Here is a 15,942-nt window from a genome sequence, read left to right as displayed (position 1 = left end):
ACAGAGAAGCCCATGGCAGGACTCAGGTGTCCAGGTAAAGAAATGAAAGAATTTCTGATACATGTCAATAAATACATTTGGGGATCACCGCTGACTGACAGCATTTCAGTTTTGATTACGGCTTAAAGAAACAATGTGTCATGTAATGAAAATGACAGCTCGAGTGGATGGTGCGCTAGCTTGTAATAAGGAAAAGCGCAACTCGTGTCGTTGCCATGGCGACCCAGGATCACATGCTGTTGCGGTTGGTGGATCAGTCGGAACACCTATCAAGTTTTTCACTTTGCTTTGCCGCACACTAAAATGACCCCCATTAGGTGTTGGAAATACTACAGTAGTACCCTGCCGTGAGAAACCAAGAGCAAAGTAACGACAAACGCGTTTGAAAGACTGTCGAGATGGGCTTTATTGACTGACTTCTTCATAGTTTAGTTTAATGCTCATTAGCTGGCTAAATAGTTGTTTTGTACTAGTGTACTAGCATCATATTAGCTACCGCTAAGCTAGCAGGAGAGTTCATCACAACAAAATGGCAAACTCCCTTCGTTTGTTGCCCTGCCGTGAGAAACCAAGAGCAAAGTAACGACAAACGCGTTGATAGACTGTCGAGATGGGCTTTATTGACTGACTTCCTCATAGTTTGGTTTAATGCTCATTAGCTTGGAAAATATTTCTATACACGTGCCCTGTCACTGGCCCTAGTCCTTAGTGTCGCTGTAAACAAGCAGTAAATGTAATGCGTGTCTAAGAAGTAAGAACATTTCCAGGAGGCAAGGACAAGAACGGTGCAGTCCGTGCTCCCAGGTACAACAGTCACTACAAGATATTGCACTGTTCAGTTCAGACGTGTTAATTATCGACCTGAATCTCAATGAGAAATTCATAATTTATTAAAAGGGGGTCGTGGCGCGGCTCACACCCAATCCCAGAAGGCTTTTACCCTTTATATGAGAGCAGGACAAGATCACAGGCAACCGGGGCCGGGAGGAGTCGGCCACGCCCGCCAAATACGACCCTGCTGCTACCGAGTCTAATGGCAGACCGTTCCGCAGTCGAGGAGCTTAATGAACGGATCAGAGAGATTTCTCAAAGGGGAAGAAGGTTCAATGGAATAATGCATGAACGGGTTGGAAAATGTCATGGCATCCACTTTGGTGCGTCTGTCACAATGGGGGTTGCTTGGTAAACATAAGCCCGTAGAGTCAACTGGATCATAAGGATGTTCCGCGAAAGGTACATCCATGCATGGTTACCATAGGAACAACATGAGAGATTTATAATACTCGGCAGGCCGCCCCCCCCAAAGCGTGCACAGTATACAAAACAAACGCGCGATAGAAATGTTTCATTAGTGCCTGGGTGCTCTTTAAATACTCTGCTTTAAAGGCCAAAAATGGGGGCTTTTCACACCGCTTTACACCGTGTTGCAAACACATTTTGGATGGTTTTAAAGCATATTGCTGGTCATATTTGTTGACTAGTTAAATTTTTTGTGTTGCACCTTATCAAACTAAAACAAACCTGCATATGAAAACAGCTTGGTATGAATGTGATTGCACTCTTAATGAATACTTTTAATAGTCAGTAATACAGCAATTTGTTTCTATATCAGGTGATGATGCATTTGTGTGTTCATTACATGAGCTACAATTTTTTATTAAAATCATGCATCATGATTCATCGCCACACCTTCCATGTAATAACAATTGCTCCCAACATTCCAGCGTCTTAGTATTCTCATCAGCCACCCGCCACCACTCTATCCCCACACTCGCTCATCTTCGGTGGCTCCTGCCCTCTGCAGCGGAATTACACTGCCAGGATATGCGGGAGGGCGAGATAAGCCCGCTCGCCCCGAGTGCAGAATGTCAATTTCCAGCTATGAGAAAAAGGCAAGCATGACTTTATAGATCATGTGAGTAAAGTGTTTTTCCATACTTTTACACTTGTGTTAATGTTTAAAAAAACAAACATGTGGGGGTACATTTGTAAGGTGTTTTTTTTGTTTTTGCTTTGGCTATAGTATATATTTAGAATCAAGTATTCGAGTAATTGGATACAAATAGATTTTATATTATTAAACCACAATACAAAATATGCATATGATGTGCAAGCATTACTTTTTGCCCACACCATTCTTACATTCTATACATTGTAGCAACCATGACTTCGAAAGCAAGTAGCGAATGCACGGTGAGTGATATGGGTGTCAGCGAATGCCAGTGTAGAGTTGTGAACTCAGGTTAGCGGCTGGCTAACCAGCCAGCCTGCGTGTTGATTACCTCGGCGAATGTGCTCATCACGTGTTTATTTCGTTCGTTACAGTTTGTATGAACTTTTTCTAACTACTGTACAACTTAACTCATTTAATCAAAAATGTACAAATACGTTCTATTTGAAATGTTTTAAGTGTCCCAACGACGTATATAGACGTTTTTTTATGCTAGAGCATACAGAAGGCTTTGATGCAGCCTCTGAACTGCACAGAATGGTTAAAGCAATGGTAGTTATTATTGGTAGTATAAGAGATCAACCAGGGTCATGTCGCAAACAAGCTGATTTACCTACAATTCTAAACAGATTTGTGAATAATGAAACTTAGCTATATTCTAATGCTAATTGCTGTAGAATGGAAACAGATAGAAATATATACTATAGACTCTAATCTTTATTTTGGTAAGATTAGCAATAGAACACAATATTCTATGGGCCTTGCAAAATCTGTCAAAATCCAGTAAAACAACCAGGAATGAAGGGGATTGCTTCAGTGAAAATGGCTGGGAGTGAATGACTTCTGAATCTCACATTCAGTTGATATATGCTTTTAATAATAAAAGTCGATTATGATGATTTCTAAACTATGAAATTGATAGTGGCCAGTCACCTAATGAAAGACTGTAAATGGAACTTGGAATCCATTTCCGGAAGCACAATAAGGATATAACTCATTCAGTGCCAGCTGTTTTTAGACCCTCCTTTACCCCTACCACTTAAAAAAATTTCTTTATACACAGTATATATAAATAAGTAAGAAATAGAATTTTCCTGGTCATGAGCATTCCATTTTCATGGTGGTCCTCATTTCATAGGATGAAACATGGATCATGACCGAACGGCCTCAACTCTAATACAAAAGCCATCATCTATAAACAGCTGCCATTGTGACACATTATACAGTACAAGGTGGAGATTGAGGAGAATACGATAGCACTTCAGTTGCACGTTCCAGGGGACATACGTAGACACGGCCATGACAGCTGACAGCAGCGCCTTCAATAAAAGTGAAACCGGAGAGGAGTCCTGTTATGGAATCTGTTATCCTTAATTGTTGTGTGGCCGGGTATCCCCATGCTAGTAGCACATGAGGCTCTGCGCGGAATCCCCCATCACCCCAACGCACGTCCCTCAGCCCCCACCACCACAACTGCTTGCACATCAGTGGAAGACTCTCTCCACTGACGCTCCTCACCCACCTCTGTTGTAGCCATGGCAACCGACACACAGGCCGCCTGATTCCGTGTAACCTTTCAAAGATTCGACTTGCGTTTAATTGTGATATACTGTATGCTCACAAAGGGACTCTAAAGCCATTCGCAGAATGTTACTGGCTGTGTTTCAAAAAAAAAAGAAGACAACTTAAAAGCAGCGAGAAGCTCTCCTGCTGGGAAAAGAACAGGAGCAAGAAACATCTATTTTAAGACTCCCCAAAGTGTGAATAAATAAAAAAATATATCTAGTGAATAAATGGATGTGGAAACGATACCTGGGGAGGTGGCAATTCCCAGCATTATTGCCGTATCAAGATTCTCTTGATGTCTCCCTGGTGGGGCTGCAATCATTTTGTTGGTTGACATGGGGGGGGGGGGGGGGTATAATAAAAGGAGGCCATTTATCGGTAGACTTGCACCGTTCCTTCATTTGCATTCCTCATTAAAGACAAGCCCACTCGGCTGGTTGGGAAGTTTATCACCATCTCCTTAAGATTCAAACCAGCCTTGTAGTTTCATTCATCACTGCAGTCTGACTCAATCAGCCCGAAACCAACCATCTGCATTGAGGTACTGAAAAAATACCATTAATAGTGGATGAGTCATATTAGAGAATTGAGAGGAAACGCTAATGGCTTTTGAAAACGCTAACATGGTACAAAAGGGAGTTGGGTTAATGGCTGCTTCCCATTGCTCCTCAAAAACTGCACCAGCCAATCAAATTCTCTTACACCCAAAGAAAAAACATCTTCCCCCAAATCATGTCCACTGTGACTAAATCGCTGTGCCACTTCTACGCCTTAAGCAATGTAAGCGAGGAGAAGCAGACTGCAACCCCACCATGGCGACCAGGTTTAAAAGGATTTAGCGCGCCGCTCCATGACAAGAAAAAGAAACATTCATCCCCACCCCCAAATCTGAGCTCAGCCGTTTCTCCAAGTCAACATGTCATACTTAAAAATACACCGCGTGAAACATGAGCTACTGAGAACCTTTTGGTAGTCTGAAATAATAAAGGCAGCATGTATGAGGGAGTATGAAGTTCCAAAATTGAAAACTATATATATATTGAATAACTACATTTATTGTCCCGATAGGGCCACGAGTGAGCTGAAACCTAGCCTAGCTAACAAATACAAGGCACATATACTTATATTTCATGTATTGTAGTCAAATGACAAGCAATTTAAAAAGTCTTCAATTAACCTAACATACATGGATTTGGCAGGTGATAGGGAAAAAAAAAAAGTGCATGAACCACCCCTGGTGCCTTAAGAATGGGCCGGGAGCTAATGCCACTGACATGCTAACAGTTAGCATTGATAGTAACGGCTTCAGTTGTTTTATAACACAGTGAAGCAACAAATGTGGACAGATATAACAATACTCACAAATTCAAATATTCCAAATCCTGTATGAAAAATTACAGCTTTTTACTAAGCCACTTACACTGGTAGTAGAAGTATTTTTCTGCTATTTACTACCTCCTGGTGGCCAAAGCGGACACACCAGAAGGAGCAGCACAATGAATAGGATGACAACATTAAATGACGCAAAAATGTTTTGATTCTTTTACATTCTACTTAATCTATTTATTTACTTCAATGGCTAAAGACGATTTGAGACACGACTGTGGGCACGGAAACGGATCAATGTCCTATCACAACTCTCAACTGTCTCACTGTTTTGCTTTGCCAAGAAACTATCTAAGTGAAGAGGGTTTCATTTAATCAGGCCGTAGCCTCATCTTATAGAGCAAATTGCTTTGCCACAACATTGTGGCAGTTACAGGAAATGTAAGACCTTTTTGGGACGTAGCATCAATTTTCAGTATGGGTTCACTGTATCGGACTTGCTAGGCTCTGCTACGCAGTTGTCAGCAGCCAAAGAATACACACACTTAGCTCAGTGAGTCAAGGGACAAGCAATACTGAGGAGCGAGTTAAAAGAAGCCCTTCATGATGTCGTAAGGTCCTCATCGCTATTCAACTGGTAACAAGGCACACCGCAACTGCGCTAATTGGGTACCATCCCAGTGAATGGGTGACGGACGGTATGGTGGCTTGATAAGCACTCTTGTGATTCCTACTGAAACCCATACGGGCCTTTTCTTTATAGTCCTCTGCTGGCCTGGGTGGTCTCTGCTCAGTTCCATGCAGTAAGCGTGCTTGTGGCGATGGGAATATGGTGGATCTCTTCCAGCATTAAGAGTAAGACAGTGGTGAAGGGCAGATATTCAATAACAGGTGACAGAATACGCTGACAGATGCTTATTCGTTTATTCCATGCTACTTAATCTGAGTCAAGGACTACATCTTGAACCGGACACCAGTCAAGCGTGATTGTGAATGAGTATGGGGATTTAATCCCATCTGATATGAGAATCCTTACAATCACAATGCTAAACTCTATTCTTAATCGGAGTCAAGAGGTTGGAAAAAAAACACACACACACACACACACACACACACACACACACACACACACACACACACACACACACACACACACACACACACACACACACACACACACACACACACACACACACACAAAAACTCGGACTTGGACCAAAATCTGCATTCGCTATTCATATTGGCATTGGCCACCGAATGACCTAATTCACTTGAATGAGTTACATACTCAATACATATGCCAAAATACAATCCACCAAATGAAAAATCCAGTTCTGTCAAAAAGTAAATGGAATGCACTGAAGTATCTGATTCTGTACTGTGTCATATGTTTACAAAGCCAAAAACGTATTGGAGATAACACACACCACCAAAATGACGCAACATATCAACACACAGAAAGGTTTAGCTTAACTTACTTTAAGATCCAAGATCCCATGCCGTTTTTTTTCTCTTTGGTCCCATTTTAAATCCATCTGCTATCCTCATCCTAGCTAGCGCCAAAGGTCGTTTGTTTGTTAAGGTCTGGCGACTAAGTTTGAAAACTCCCTTTCATTTTTTGTGGTCCCATTTTAAATCCATCAACTAGCCTCATCCGAGCTAGCGCTAAGCTACGTAGTTTGTTTCTTAGGGAGTTTTCAAACGTGGACACCAGATCTTTCGTTTGTTGCTAGCACGGGGTTCGCCGGCCAAATAGTCTTGTTGCTAGGACGGCGGTAGCAGACCCAATATTTCCGTAACTACTTTTGGGCATTCACACAAATATAGCACATAAGTAGCTTTCGCCCATGTACTTAGATAGGGCATCATTCCTCTCGGACAACAATAGGCTATGTTAGATATGCAGTGACTTGAATTGGAAAATTCTGATTCGGCATTCGTTTTCAACAGCTACTCATTTTGACCCATCACCGAATGGTGCAAAGCCATGTATTGTGCTCCCCCCGTAGGGCACCACAATCTTCAGGTTTGTATCTCAAGCCTCTACAGACAGATTAGAGTATTATAGACTATAATGATGGATTATCCTCTAATAACATCAACAGAATAAAAACAAAGACAGCAAGAGGGGGCGTTTAAAATGTTCAATGACAAGGTGGTGAGATGATCTCAACATCCCCCGCAAAGCACCTGCCATGTACACACAGCCCAATGTCAACGTATGGCGGATTCCAGGCGAACCAATTACTGTTGCTTTCAGTAGTAATTGCAGAGACAAAAGTGACACATTAAGACTGTGATGGCACAAAATCAATTCTCACAGTACATGGAAATGCCAAGAGATGAAGGGTTACTTCGCACACCAAACCCAGGCTCTAATGTGCAAAGCAAAGGTCAAGCACACGTCTCATTATGGTGAAATAAGAAATAAAGGAGCAGAACCTATTTTACAGATACTATAGAGAATTATGATTTTCAAGTTTCTAATAGCTGCTGCATGTGTTACTGATGATGATGATGACTCCCAACATTTTCCCAAGAAATGTGGCCTAAAAGCATTTCCCCATCCCCCATTTGATCACACTCGGCACAGGCAACTTTGAAAACGCCTTGAGCAAACACTGATGAGTCTGAGTGGTTTGGTTTGAAGTCTGTACAAGTAAAAAAAAATAGTCCATTTCCATTTGAGCAAATGACTTTGAAGAACAAAACAAGTATTGCAATCAGGCTACGATGAAATTTTACACCTTCATCATCCAGCCCCGATTTGGCTCATCTACTCCACTGTTATTCATGTCTGTGTGGCCAAAACGTCATTACCATCTACATACGTGTTCCCAGTCAGCCGGCTAAGTAGGCCACAGTATGGTATGTGACCCCCAACATGACGGAATGGCCCCTTTTGTCTCTCAACCATCTGATACCCTGCCCACTCAGCTGGAAACCTGCCTCTTTGAACTGCTTGGGAAAAAAAAAGAGAGAGAGAGAAAAAAAAGAAAAGAAAAAAAAAGAACCGCAGACTTTTGGTATCATTTACGGCCAAAGAGGTTTTCGACCTTATACCTTCGGTCACTCAGACTATAAATTCATGTGCGCAGGCCTGGCACCGCTCAGTTACTCGATTAAAAACGCCATTAATAATTAACAAAGTATGTTGTCGAGCAGCGCTTTTTAAAGTCGGAGGTGTGCGTCTCCTGGGGGCCGCCGGAGGCCCGACAGCTCGTGAACAATGAGGAAAAAGGACATTTAAACCTTACTGGGGTGTCACAGAGTCTTGGGTGAGATGAAAACGACTCAAAATGTTTTAATAAGACTCTCTGTCCTAAAAGAAAAAAAAAATTAAAACTGAGAGAGTCAGCAGGTAATCACAGTAAAGTTAGGAGACCGTGTTTGTCTTTGGTGTGAAGACGCCTCCAGGCAAAACACGATTGGGCCGAATGAATTTTTTAGGACATAATGCCAGCTAAATTGACTGAATAAAGCTTCCATTTGCTTCCGCAGCTCTGGGACAAAAGATGTATTCAGGTCAACAGCAAGAGGCAACATAACGCATTGCTCTGCATTTGGGGACAAACGAGACAATGCGAGACCGGAATTTAAATTGTACAACGTTTGGGGAATCAAAATACTGTACCGGCTGATGCACAATTTGATTAGGGCTATTTTTAGCCGTAAGTGGCTTATTTCCATTTCAAGCCATTAATTATGTAAAACATTTTACACATCACCATCCTTTAATTACATGGCTCTCCTGTGTGATATTTTTGCAGTAATGAGAAGAATAACAAGATGTCCTCAAGTTCCATGTGAAACTTGTGCTAGTTTAAACTTCTAAACTTTTCTTCTCTGTCACTGCCAACAAAAGGTACACTCTAAAACCAGTTGGGTCAAAAATAACCCAATTATGGAGCAAAAATGGACAGATTTCCAGTGATTGGTGTTCAGTTCGTATTTGTATTGTAATTTTGATGGGATTGCTGTTGCGTTATGTTACTGGTTCCGTCATTTTTCCCAAAGTAAAGTAATTTTAAATGTTTAAGAGTCCCAAAGACATATTTATACGCTTTTTATGTTTTTACATAAGGCTTTGATGCAGCCTCTCAACTGCAAAGAACAGTTGAAGAAATGGTAGTTATAACACAAACGGCCTGCAGGTGGCAGCAGAGCAAAAGAGATCAACCAGAGCCATGTTGAAAAAACTTTTTTTTTTACTCACATTTCTAAATAGATTTGTGAATAATGATGAAACCTCGCTATATTCTAATGCTAATTGCTGCAAAATGGAAACTGATAGAAATGTACTTTTTTTCCTAATGAAAGAAGAGACTCTTATCGTTCTTTTGCTTGGTTCCATGTTTCACATACATCACAAAATACACTGAAGAAGCATCAACTTTCCGCAAACCCTCTCCTTTTATGTTTACTTATGCGACTGTCAATCCATAGCTAGTCAACATCAACATGAACAACATGATTTTCCACAAGAGTGCGTGGGCAAATCCTCAACCCCCCTGCATGCCAAGTAGATGGGGCACTTGAATATGTAGGAGGTAGTCAGCAGAAGCCGTTTGAGACAATTTAATGGATGAACCATGACATGTGCACAGTAATAAGATCCCTCCAGTTTCATTAATAAATTAAAAACATTAACATCATGCAGTCGCCATGCCAACCAGTTACCAGACTCGTCAGACCAATAAAAACAGGAAATGTTTTGGAAACTCACCGAGACATCAAAGAGCTCCTCTGTGTCATCCAACATATGGACCCTGACGGTGACATGCCTTCCGGCGGGCATGGCCGGGGGTCTGTGCGCCGGGTCTAGCGTACTGATGCCAAGAGTCTCCGGGGCCCCGAGACGGTGCCCTGCTCTCGACGTCGCGGCCTCCGGGTCGGGATCTGCCATGTCGCCCTGCGCTGCTCACTGCCCACCCTGCACAGACGTCACCAACGGCATCAGGGCTGACGTCGGTATGCAATGGTCCACGGAACCCCGCCCCTCTGTTCACATTAACACAGTAATGAGAAAAGCTGGATTCACACTGACTGCTAATGGTCGCCTTTGGGACAAGCGATTAGTGGAAAGAAATGTTAGGCATGTTCCTGATTTCAAGGCACAAATCAGACTGTGGTAATTTGATTTGACATTGAAATTACGAGGCTGCAGTGCAGTGTTTTTTTTAAAGGGGAAGTCAACCTTAAACATTTCTTGACAATGATATGTCATATGTGACCGCACTGGTTTAAACATGACATTTTGATTAGTATTACATTTGTGCAATATGAATTATAAAGCAAATTCCAGCCGTTTTTTAATTTATCTCTGGGGGCGGCCATTTTGCCACTTGCTGTCAACTGAAGATGACATCACAGTTGGTCAGGACACAAGCAACGAACAATGGCTGGGGCCACTGATCTGTATATATTACTGGATAGCCGATAGGCCAAGACTTTTGAAGCCGCAAAGCCGCCATATTACTCCTCCTAAAAAACGTTTCTCGGCATACGATCCTGTACATTTACAGCATCAAAATTGGAGAACATTTGAGACTTGAGTAATTAGGAGCATGATTTATGAGGTTTTAGATTTGTTAAACATAAACAAGAGGACTTGAGACATTTTACGACTTGCCTTAAATACATGTATAAATTATATGCTTATTGATGTTTACAGGAGGAAACGTGTATTTTTTTTTTAATTAAAGAATTATAACTGTAATTCAACAAAAGATGCATCTGCCAAATCTAATATTGGGGTCTAAGGAAATGAACAATGAAAGAAAAAGGGGGTGTTTCTGCTTGCGAGATGGGAGGAGTAAGATGGCCGCCCTGTGGCTTCAACGGCTTGTATTGGTGTGTATGGGCTATTGGCTATCCAGTAATATATTCAGATCAGTGGCCGGGGCTCGCCTTTTTTCTGAAACTGAGCTGCGATTGGTTATTATCTGAGACCTGCGCAACTGTGATGTCATTTTCACGCGACAGCAAGTGGCAAAATGGCCGCCTTCTGATACTGATGAAAACTGCTGGATTTTGCTGCTTAACTTATATTCCGTTAACATAATATTAACCAGAATACCGTATTTAGACTAGTGGGGCTGCATAGAACATATTATTGGTAAGCTTTTCTGGGGGAGGGTTGACTTCCATTTCACGACGCCCACAAACCCCCTTCATTCCAGGATCCACGCTGCCATGCTCGATTCTCTGCTGAGTTCACATTCCATCCGGCTGATGTCATCCTGAGAACTTGGCCGGCTAGTGCATCCGGGTTCTGCACCCACGAGCGTGGGCAGACGCTCAACTGCCGCTGCCAAACATTTAGGGCCCAAAGAGGATAATGCAATTCAGCGGAGTGCATCACATGCACCATTACATTTAGTTTTCTATATTAATGTACCTTTCATCACACTATTTCACACACCCACATGTACACTACTTTCAGACATGACACACACCATACCTGTCGTTATTCAACGTTTCCGTCTTTTCAGTGGTAATAAATTATTTGTTTTTGTTTTTTTGCAAAGCTGACTCCTCCCGTTCATTTGTCATGGCCATTGAGCCGGGTTATGACAAAATGGTGGCTTGTCCAGGATCTTTGTTCCTGTTTTGTTGCGCAAGTGAGTAAATTGTCATGTGTGAAGTTATGATTACTTGCAACATTTGGATAATTTGCTCATTACAATTTGGCTTATGACAACATGATCCAAAATGTAACTGCGAATGCTGAACCGCAAGTATGCTAATTTTGAGGTTTGTCCTCAACTAAAAACTCTTGAATGTAGGATTCTGTGCGCTCATGAAACAGATTCATCACATCATCAATCACACCACTTTTATCCTGTCCAGGTCAACTTAGCTAACTTTGGGCAAGAAGTTAGCTAGTTAGCCAGCGCAGTGTGCATAATAAACAACCATTTGCTACCTATCCATATAAGGGTTGCGGCTAGAGCTCATCCCAGCTGACATCGGGCATTAGAAAATGGCACAGAATTACTCTACTGGCAATTTGTGGCAAATGTCTACTGCTGCTCATGTATTTAGTGACCTTTTAAACCTTACACACTTCCAATGCAAACAAACATTTCAGATCAACACTGGCGAAAAGGAGTGCTGAGGAAGTGGCACACACACACACGCTCACACCCTCCCATGCCACTCAATGAATCACCTGGTCATGAGTCAAGGCCAATGACTTCCTCTGAATAGGTCACTATATGCAGAGACCTGAACAGTTTGTCATTGTACACCGGCACCTCGTTGCCTGGTGTCATAAAGCAAAGTGGCCCTGTATGAAAAAGCCAGAGCCCGTGGAAATGTTTTGCGCAGAAAATGACCCTGTCTTTGAACATGCTAGCTTGAAATTCCCCACTAATGTGTAACACGGAGCTGTTAAAAAAGAAAAGAAAAAAAGCAACTGGGCTTATAGACGCTCCTGGCCTGGAACAGTGGTTCTTCTGTGTGCAGGGGCAACACACAAGGGCTCCTCAGTGAGGGTCAACACCGCACAGCTGGAATGCTTTAGTGACAGCTGGATGGCCACTGGCCCTTCTGCACCGAAACGGCCAGCTGTGCCAAAGCTGGAACCACAGCAGCATCCTTCACTCACACCGGGGTGTGGTTGGAGCGTGACAAATTCCCACTGGGATATTTTTTTTTTTTTGCCAATTGGAAATCTATCATCGAGAGAGCAGCCAAGCAACACCAGCAAAATGTCTATACAGTCAACCGAGGACGCAATTTAAAGCCTCTGCAGGGATACAGTGGGATTGAATGAAGGAATCCACTGGTCCGGTTTTGTAATGTAGGTTAATGGGGCAGACTGGTGCAAAGCGCAGCATGTTTGCATACATCATGTGCAACGTGAACGACACGCACCTGGTCAGGCGGTGTAAACTAGATTACCGGTAAACGTGCATTTCCGTGCATATTACAGCGTCTAAAAAAAAAAGCGACACGGCCGCAGCCTTCTGCGCAAATACACCAAAAATGCATTAATGCACTGCAAAAGGCAAATGGTTCGTTTATATAGTGAAGGTTTCCCTCAAGTGTCTCCCACGAAAGCCACAGGATGACGGAACAACCACGTAAGACTTAACCCTAATCCCCTCAAACAAGTTGGATCACTTCCTTCAAGAGCACACCGGACTTGACGAGCTCGAAATCTTACCCGTTTTTCCCCTCGGAAATGCGTCTTTTATTAATTCCACACCTTTGGATCCCCCAGTTGAGTGGTTTACATGGGCGTCCGGCGGCGGGCCAAAGGAACACGGTCACGCGGTCCAGGTGACTTTTTAGGTGCTGCTCGGACCGGAGAAGAGACTTTTTGCGGTCGCCATGGCGGACGGCAGAGTGAGTGAGTGAGTGAGCGAGCCGGCGGTTGCAGACGAGATTACAGCCAGCCGCTGATTCACTCAGGCTGGTTTCGGCGCAAAGGAAGGAGGCGCAGCCGGGACGAAGAAACACACTGGTGGAGCTACACCCCCATCTAGAGGCCAACGTGGGAACATCACTTTAGAAACTGTTTTTGTGATACTAACACGAATCATTTGGGGGACGTATAATTGTTGTCCAGGCCATTTTTGTTAAGCTAGCTGACACTTATTTTCGTGATAATTGTGGCGTTTTCTTTCACTTTTTGGGGGGGTATCAACAGTTTTGTGTCTACATTCCTTGTCAAGGCTCAGTGAACTGATGAGATTCCAATAACATCCAACATCATCCATCGTTCGGACATTTCCGAAGATGTCATGGAATCAACGGAGGACATCATGTTATAGGAAAAACTAAAAAACGTTGGCGGGGACAGTATGGCTCTGGAAAAGATTCATTTAATTTCAGTTGAACTGTTTTGAAATCCAAAAAATCAATATAATCTGTTTATTTGATATATTACATATTTACCATATTCATCACTTTTTAATGAAATCTAACATAAGTATAAATATTGGAGACCCCCCCCCCCCCACACACACACTATTAGTAACATAACTGATGTTCTTGTGGATCCCAATCTACAGAGTTGTACTTGTTTCCAGCTCACTTTTTAAAATCAAATGAGCAAGGTGAGGTTTACGAATACAACAGAGTTCTGTTAACCTCCTTGGCGTGTAAAATGAAAACATGATATAATAAAATTGAAACGGTCTTAAATTGTCATAAAGTACAGAGCATCTGCAGTTCACTGGAGTTGTAAGTCAAGGCTGGTGCAGTCTGCGTCCCGACCAGAGCATCCTGTCCTCGGATCTTCATGTTGACAAACTTGATCTTCCAGCTGTTGTTCTCCAGCGGCGAGCGAATGAGTCCAAATATTTGCTCGAATACGCCGAGGCAAGTCATGTCTCTGTGGATGGTCCCGGCAACGGCCACCAGAACCAGGCCGTGGGGGGAAGACAAAACCTTGAGACCGTGCGGCTCCAAGTTGGGGCTGAAGTGAAGATGCTCCTCCTTGGTCAAGGCGAGGAGACGACAGCTGACCAGTTCGTCACCCAGGAACTCCTCTAATTGATCACTTCCAGCTCTGAGGAAGACAAATACAACTTTATAATACAGCGCTAATTCTGGAGTCCATGCCTTGGCCACCAGATGTACTACATGTAGATTTGATGATAAAACAAAGCTAGTATTTTTTGTTTGTTTGTAGCGAGACAATGAAAATATGTTTACCTGAATGTGTTGCTAACATTTGTGTTTGAATACAATTCGTTTAAAGGTTTATAACTACTGACATTGATGTTAATTTCATTAGCCTGTCGTTATTGTCGTTGTAGCGTTTGTTATTGTGCGTTAGCATTAAGCTACCATGCAATATTTTTGTCTGTTTAATAAACAGACGTTTAGTCTCTTTTTGGTTGCCCACTATCTGCTGCTTGTTGTGAAGTTAGTGTCTAGCGCTTGTGTATCTAATTTTTGCCCACAACTCAAAAAACAAAAAAAAAAGAAGAAAAGAATAAAGAAAGAATTCATCTGAGCCACGGCTAGTGTATCAAAAATCTTAGTGTATGGCCAGTAAGAGTAAGTCAGTCTTTGACAATGATACCTGGCAACAAGGCGGAGTTTCACATCTGGCCAGAAGTGCTGCGGTCCCCAGTCTTGAGCTTGCTGCCCCAGTGACGTGTTTTGACTGTTCAACAGCTGGAAGAACCAACTACAGAACTGCTGTCCAAGCATTAAAGTGTCACAGCCAATGTCAGCCTTCACGTCTGCTATCTCCATGGCTGTGTTTGGCGCTGGTCTCTGTTTGATAACATCTGTTGCTCCCGGTTCTGCAACCACCACCTCAACAGAATCACAATGAAGTAAATGTACAGCAAACAACTGTTAATGCCTCCCACATGCAAATATCTTTAAAAAAAAAACTTAATAAACACACTGTGAACATATTTGAACATACAAACATCACATTATTATGTCTGCATATATTGTAAGTGTCTGGGCATGAACTGTGACAAAAGTATGCCACAAAAATGCATAAGATGTATTATATCAAGATACAGAAAGCTACATACATGTGCTTGTATTGGGGCATCCAAATATTTCAATAGGTTCCTTGACCTACCTCCGCACTTGACCAGAGCTCCAGCGTCCTCTTCACCAACTGGTGTTTTTCACTACTGGGGGGCATCACCACCCCCTCTTTGGCCAGGTACTTGAATATGATGTCTCGATGAACCTTCTTCCTTTTCAGAAGCTCCTCTGCATTTTTAGTGAAGGAGAGGATTGTCTCTTTGGCCTCTTTGTACATAAAAAAATATATATATATAATAAATAACAGAAGACGTGATGGGATGTTGACATTGTTCTAACACTGAAATGTGACAAGCTAACTAAACAACTGACTTGCTAACTATCACAGAGAAGACATTTACCTGTAACATCCTCCACGACAATCAGCTTATTGGTAACAGTGTCACTCAGTGAAAGTAAGTCCACTTTCGACATCAAATTCAATATTTTCAAACACCCAGAGTGCTCTGGTCCTGACAGAGGCGACATTTTATCCGCCACAAAGTAAGCTGGCACTAGCAGCCTTGCCGCTAACAACAGGCGAGTCCGACTCCAAACATATCCGGGCAAGACAAGAAGGGAAACTACAG

The 15,942-nt window shown here is 42.5% G+C and overlaps 2 protein-coding genes across 4 annotated transcripts in view; both read right to left on the bottom strand.

Moving 5' to 3' along the window:
- Positions 1-13,263, bottom strand: part of LOC147164761 (FERM, ARHGEF and pleckstrin domain-containing protein 1) — a 45,866-nt gene extending 32,603 nt beyond the window's left edge. For all 3 annotated transcript variants that reach the window (XM_086090751.1, XM_086090754.1, XM_086090753.1), the window contains exons 1-2: positions 13,017-13,263; positions 9,570-9,776 (exon numbers count right to left, since the gene is read on the bottom strand). In XM_086090751.1, coding sequence (XP_085946877.1) covers positions 9,570-9,749 — 180 coding nt within the window. In that variant the 5' untranslated portion in view covers positions 9,750-9,776; positions 13,017-13,263. The remainder of the gene's footprint in view (positions 1-9,569; positions 9,777-13,016) is intronic.
- Positions 13,264-13,804: 541 nt separating this feature from the next.
- Positions 13,805-15,893, bottom strand: c12h3orf38 (chromosome 12 C3orf38 homolog). Its single transcript, XM_086090755.1, has 4 exons — positions 15,715-15,893; positions 15,405-15,580; positions 14,886-15,124; positions 13,805-14,366 (listed from the first exon to the last, which is right to left on the bottom strand). The coding sequence occupies exons 1-4, from the start codon at positions 15,839-15,841 to the stop codon at positions 14,003-14,005; spliced, it is 906 nt and encodes a 301-aa protein (XP_085946881.1). The 5' UTR covers positions 15,842-15,893; the 3' UTR covers positions 13,805-14,002.
- Positions 15,894-15,942: the final 49 nt, after the last annotated feature.

The sequence above is a fragment of the Leptonotus elevatus genome, chromosome 12 (genome assembly GCF_054856555.1).
Source record: "Leptonotus elevatus isolate MCC_2025b chromosome 12, RoL_Lele_1.0, whole genome shotgun sequence".
NCBI lineage: Eukaryota > Metazoa > Chordata > Actinopteri > Syngnathiformes > Syngnathidae > Leptonotus > Leptonotus elevatus.
Note: the sequence above shows the minus strand (reverse complement) of the source record. Positions and strands in the feature narration are given on the sequence as shown.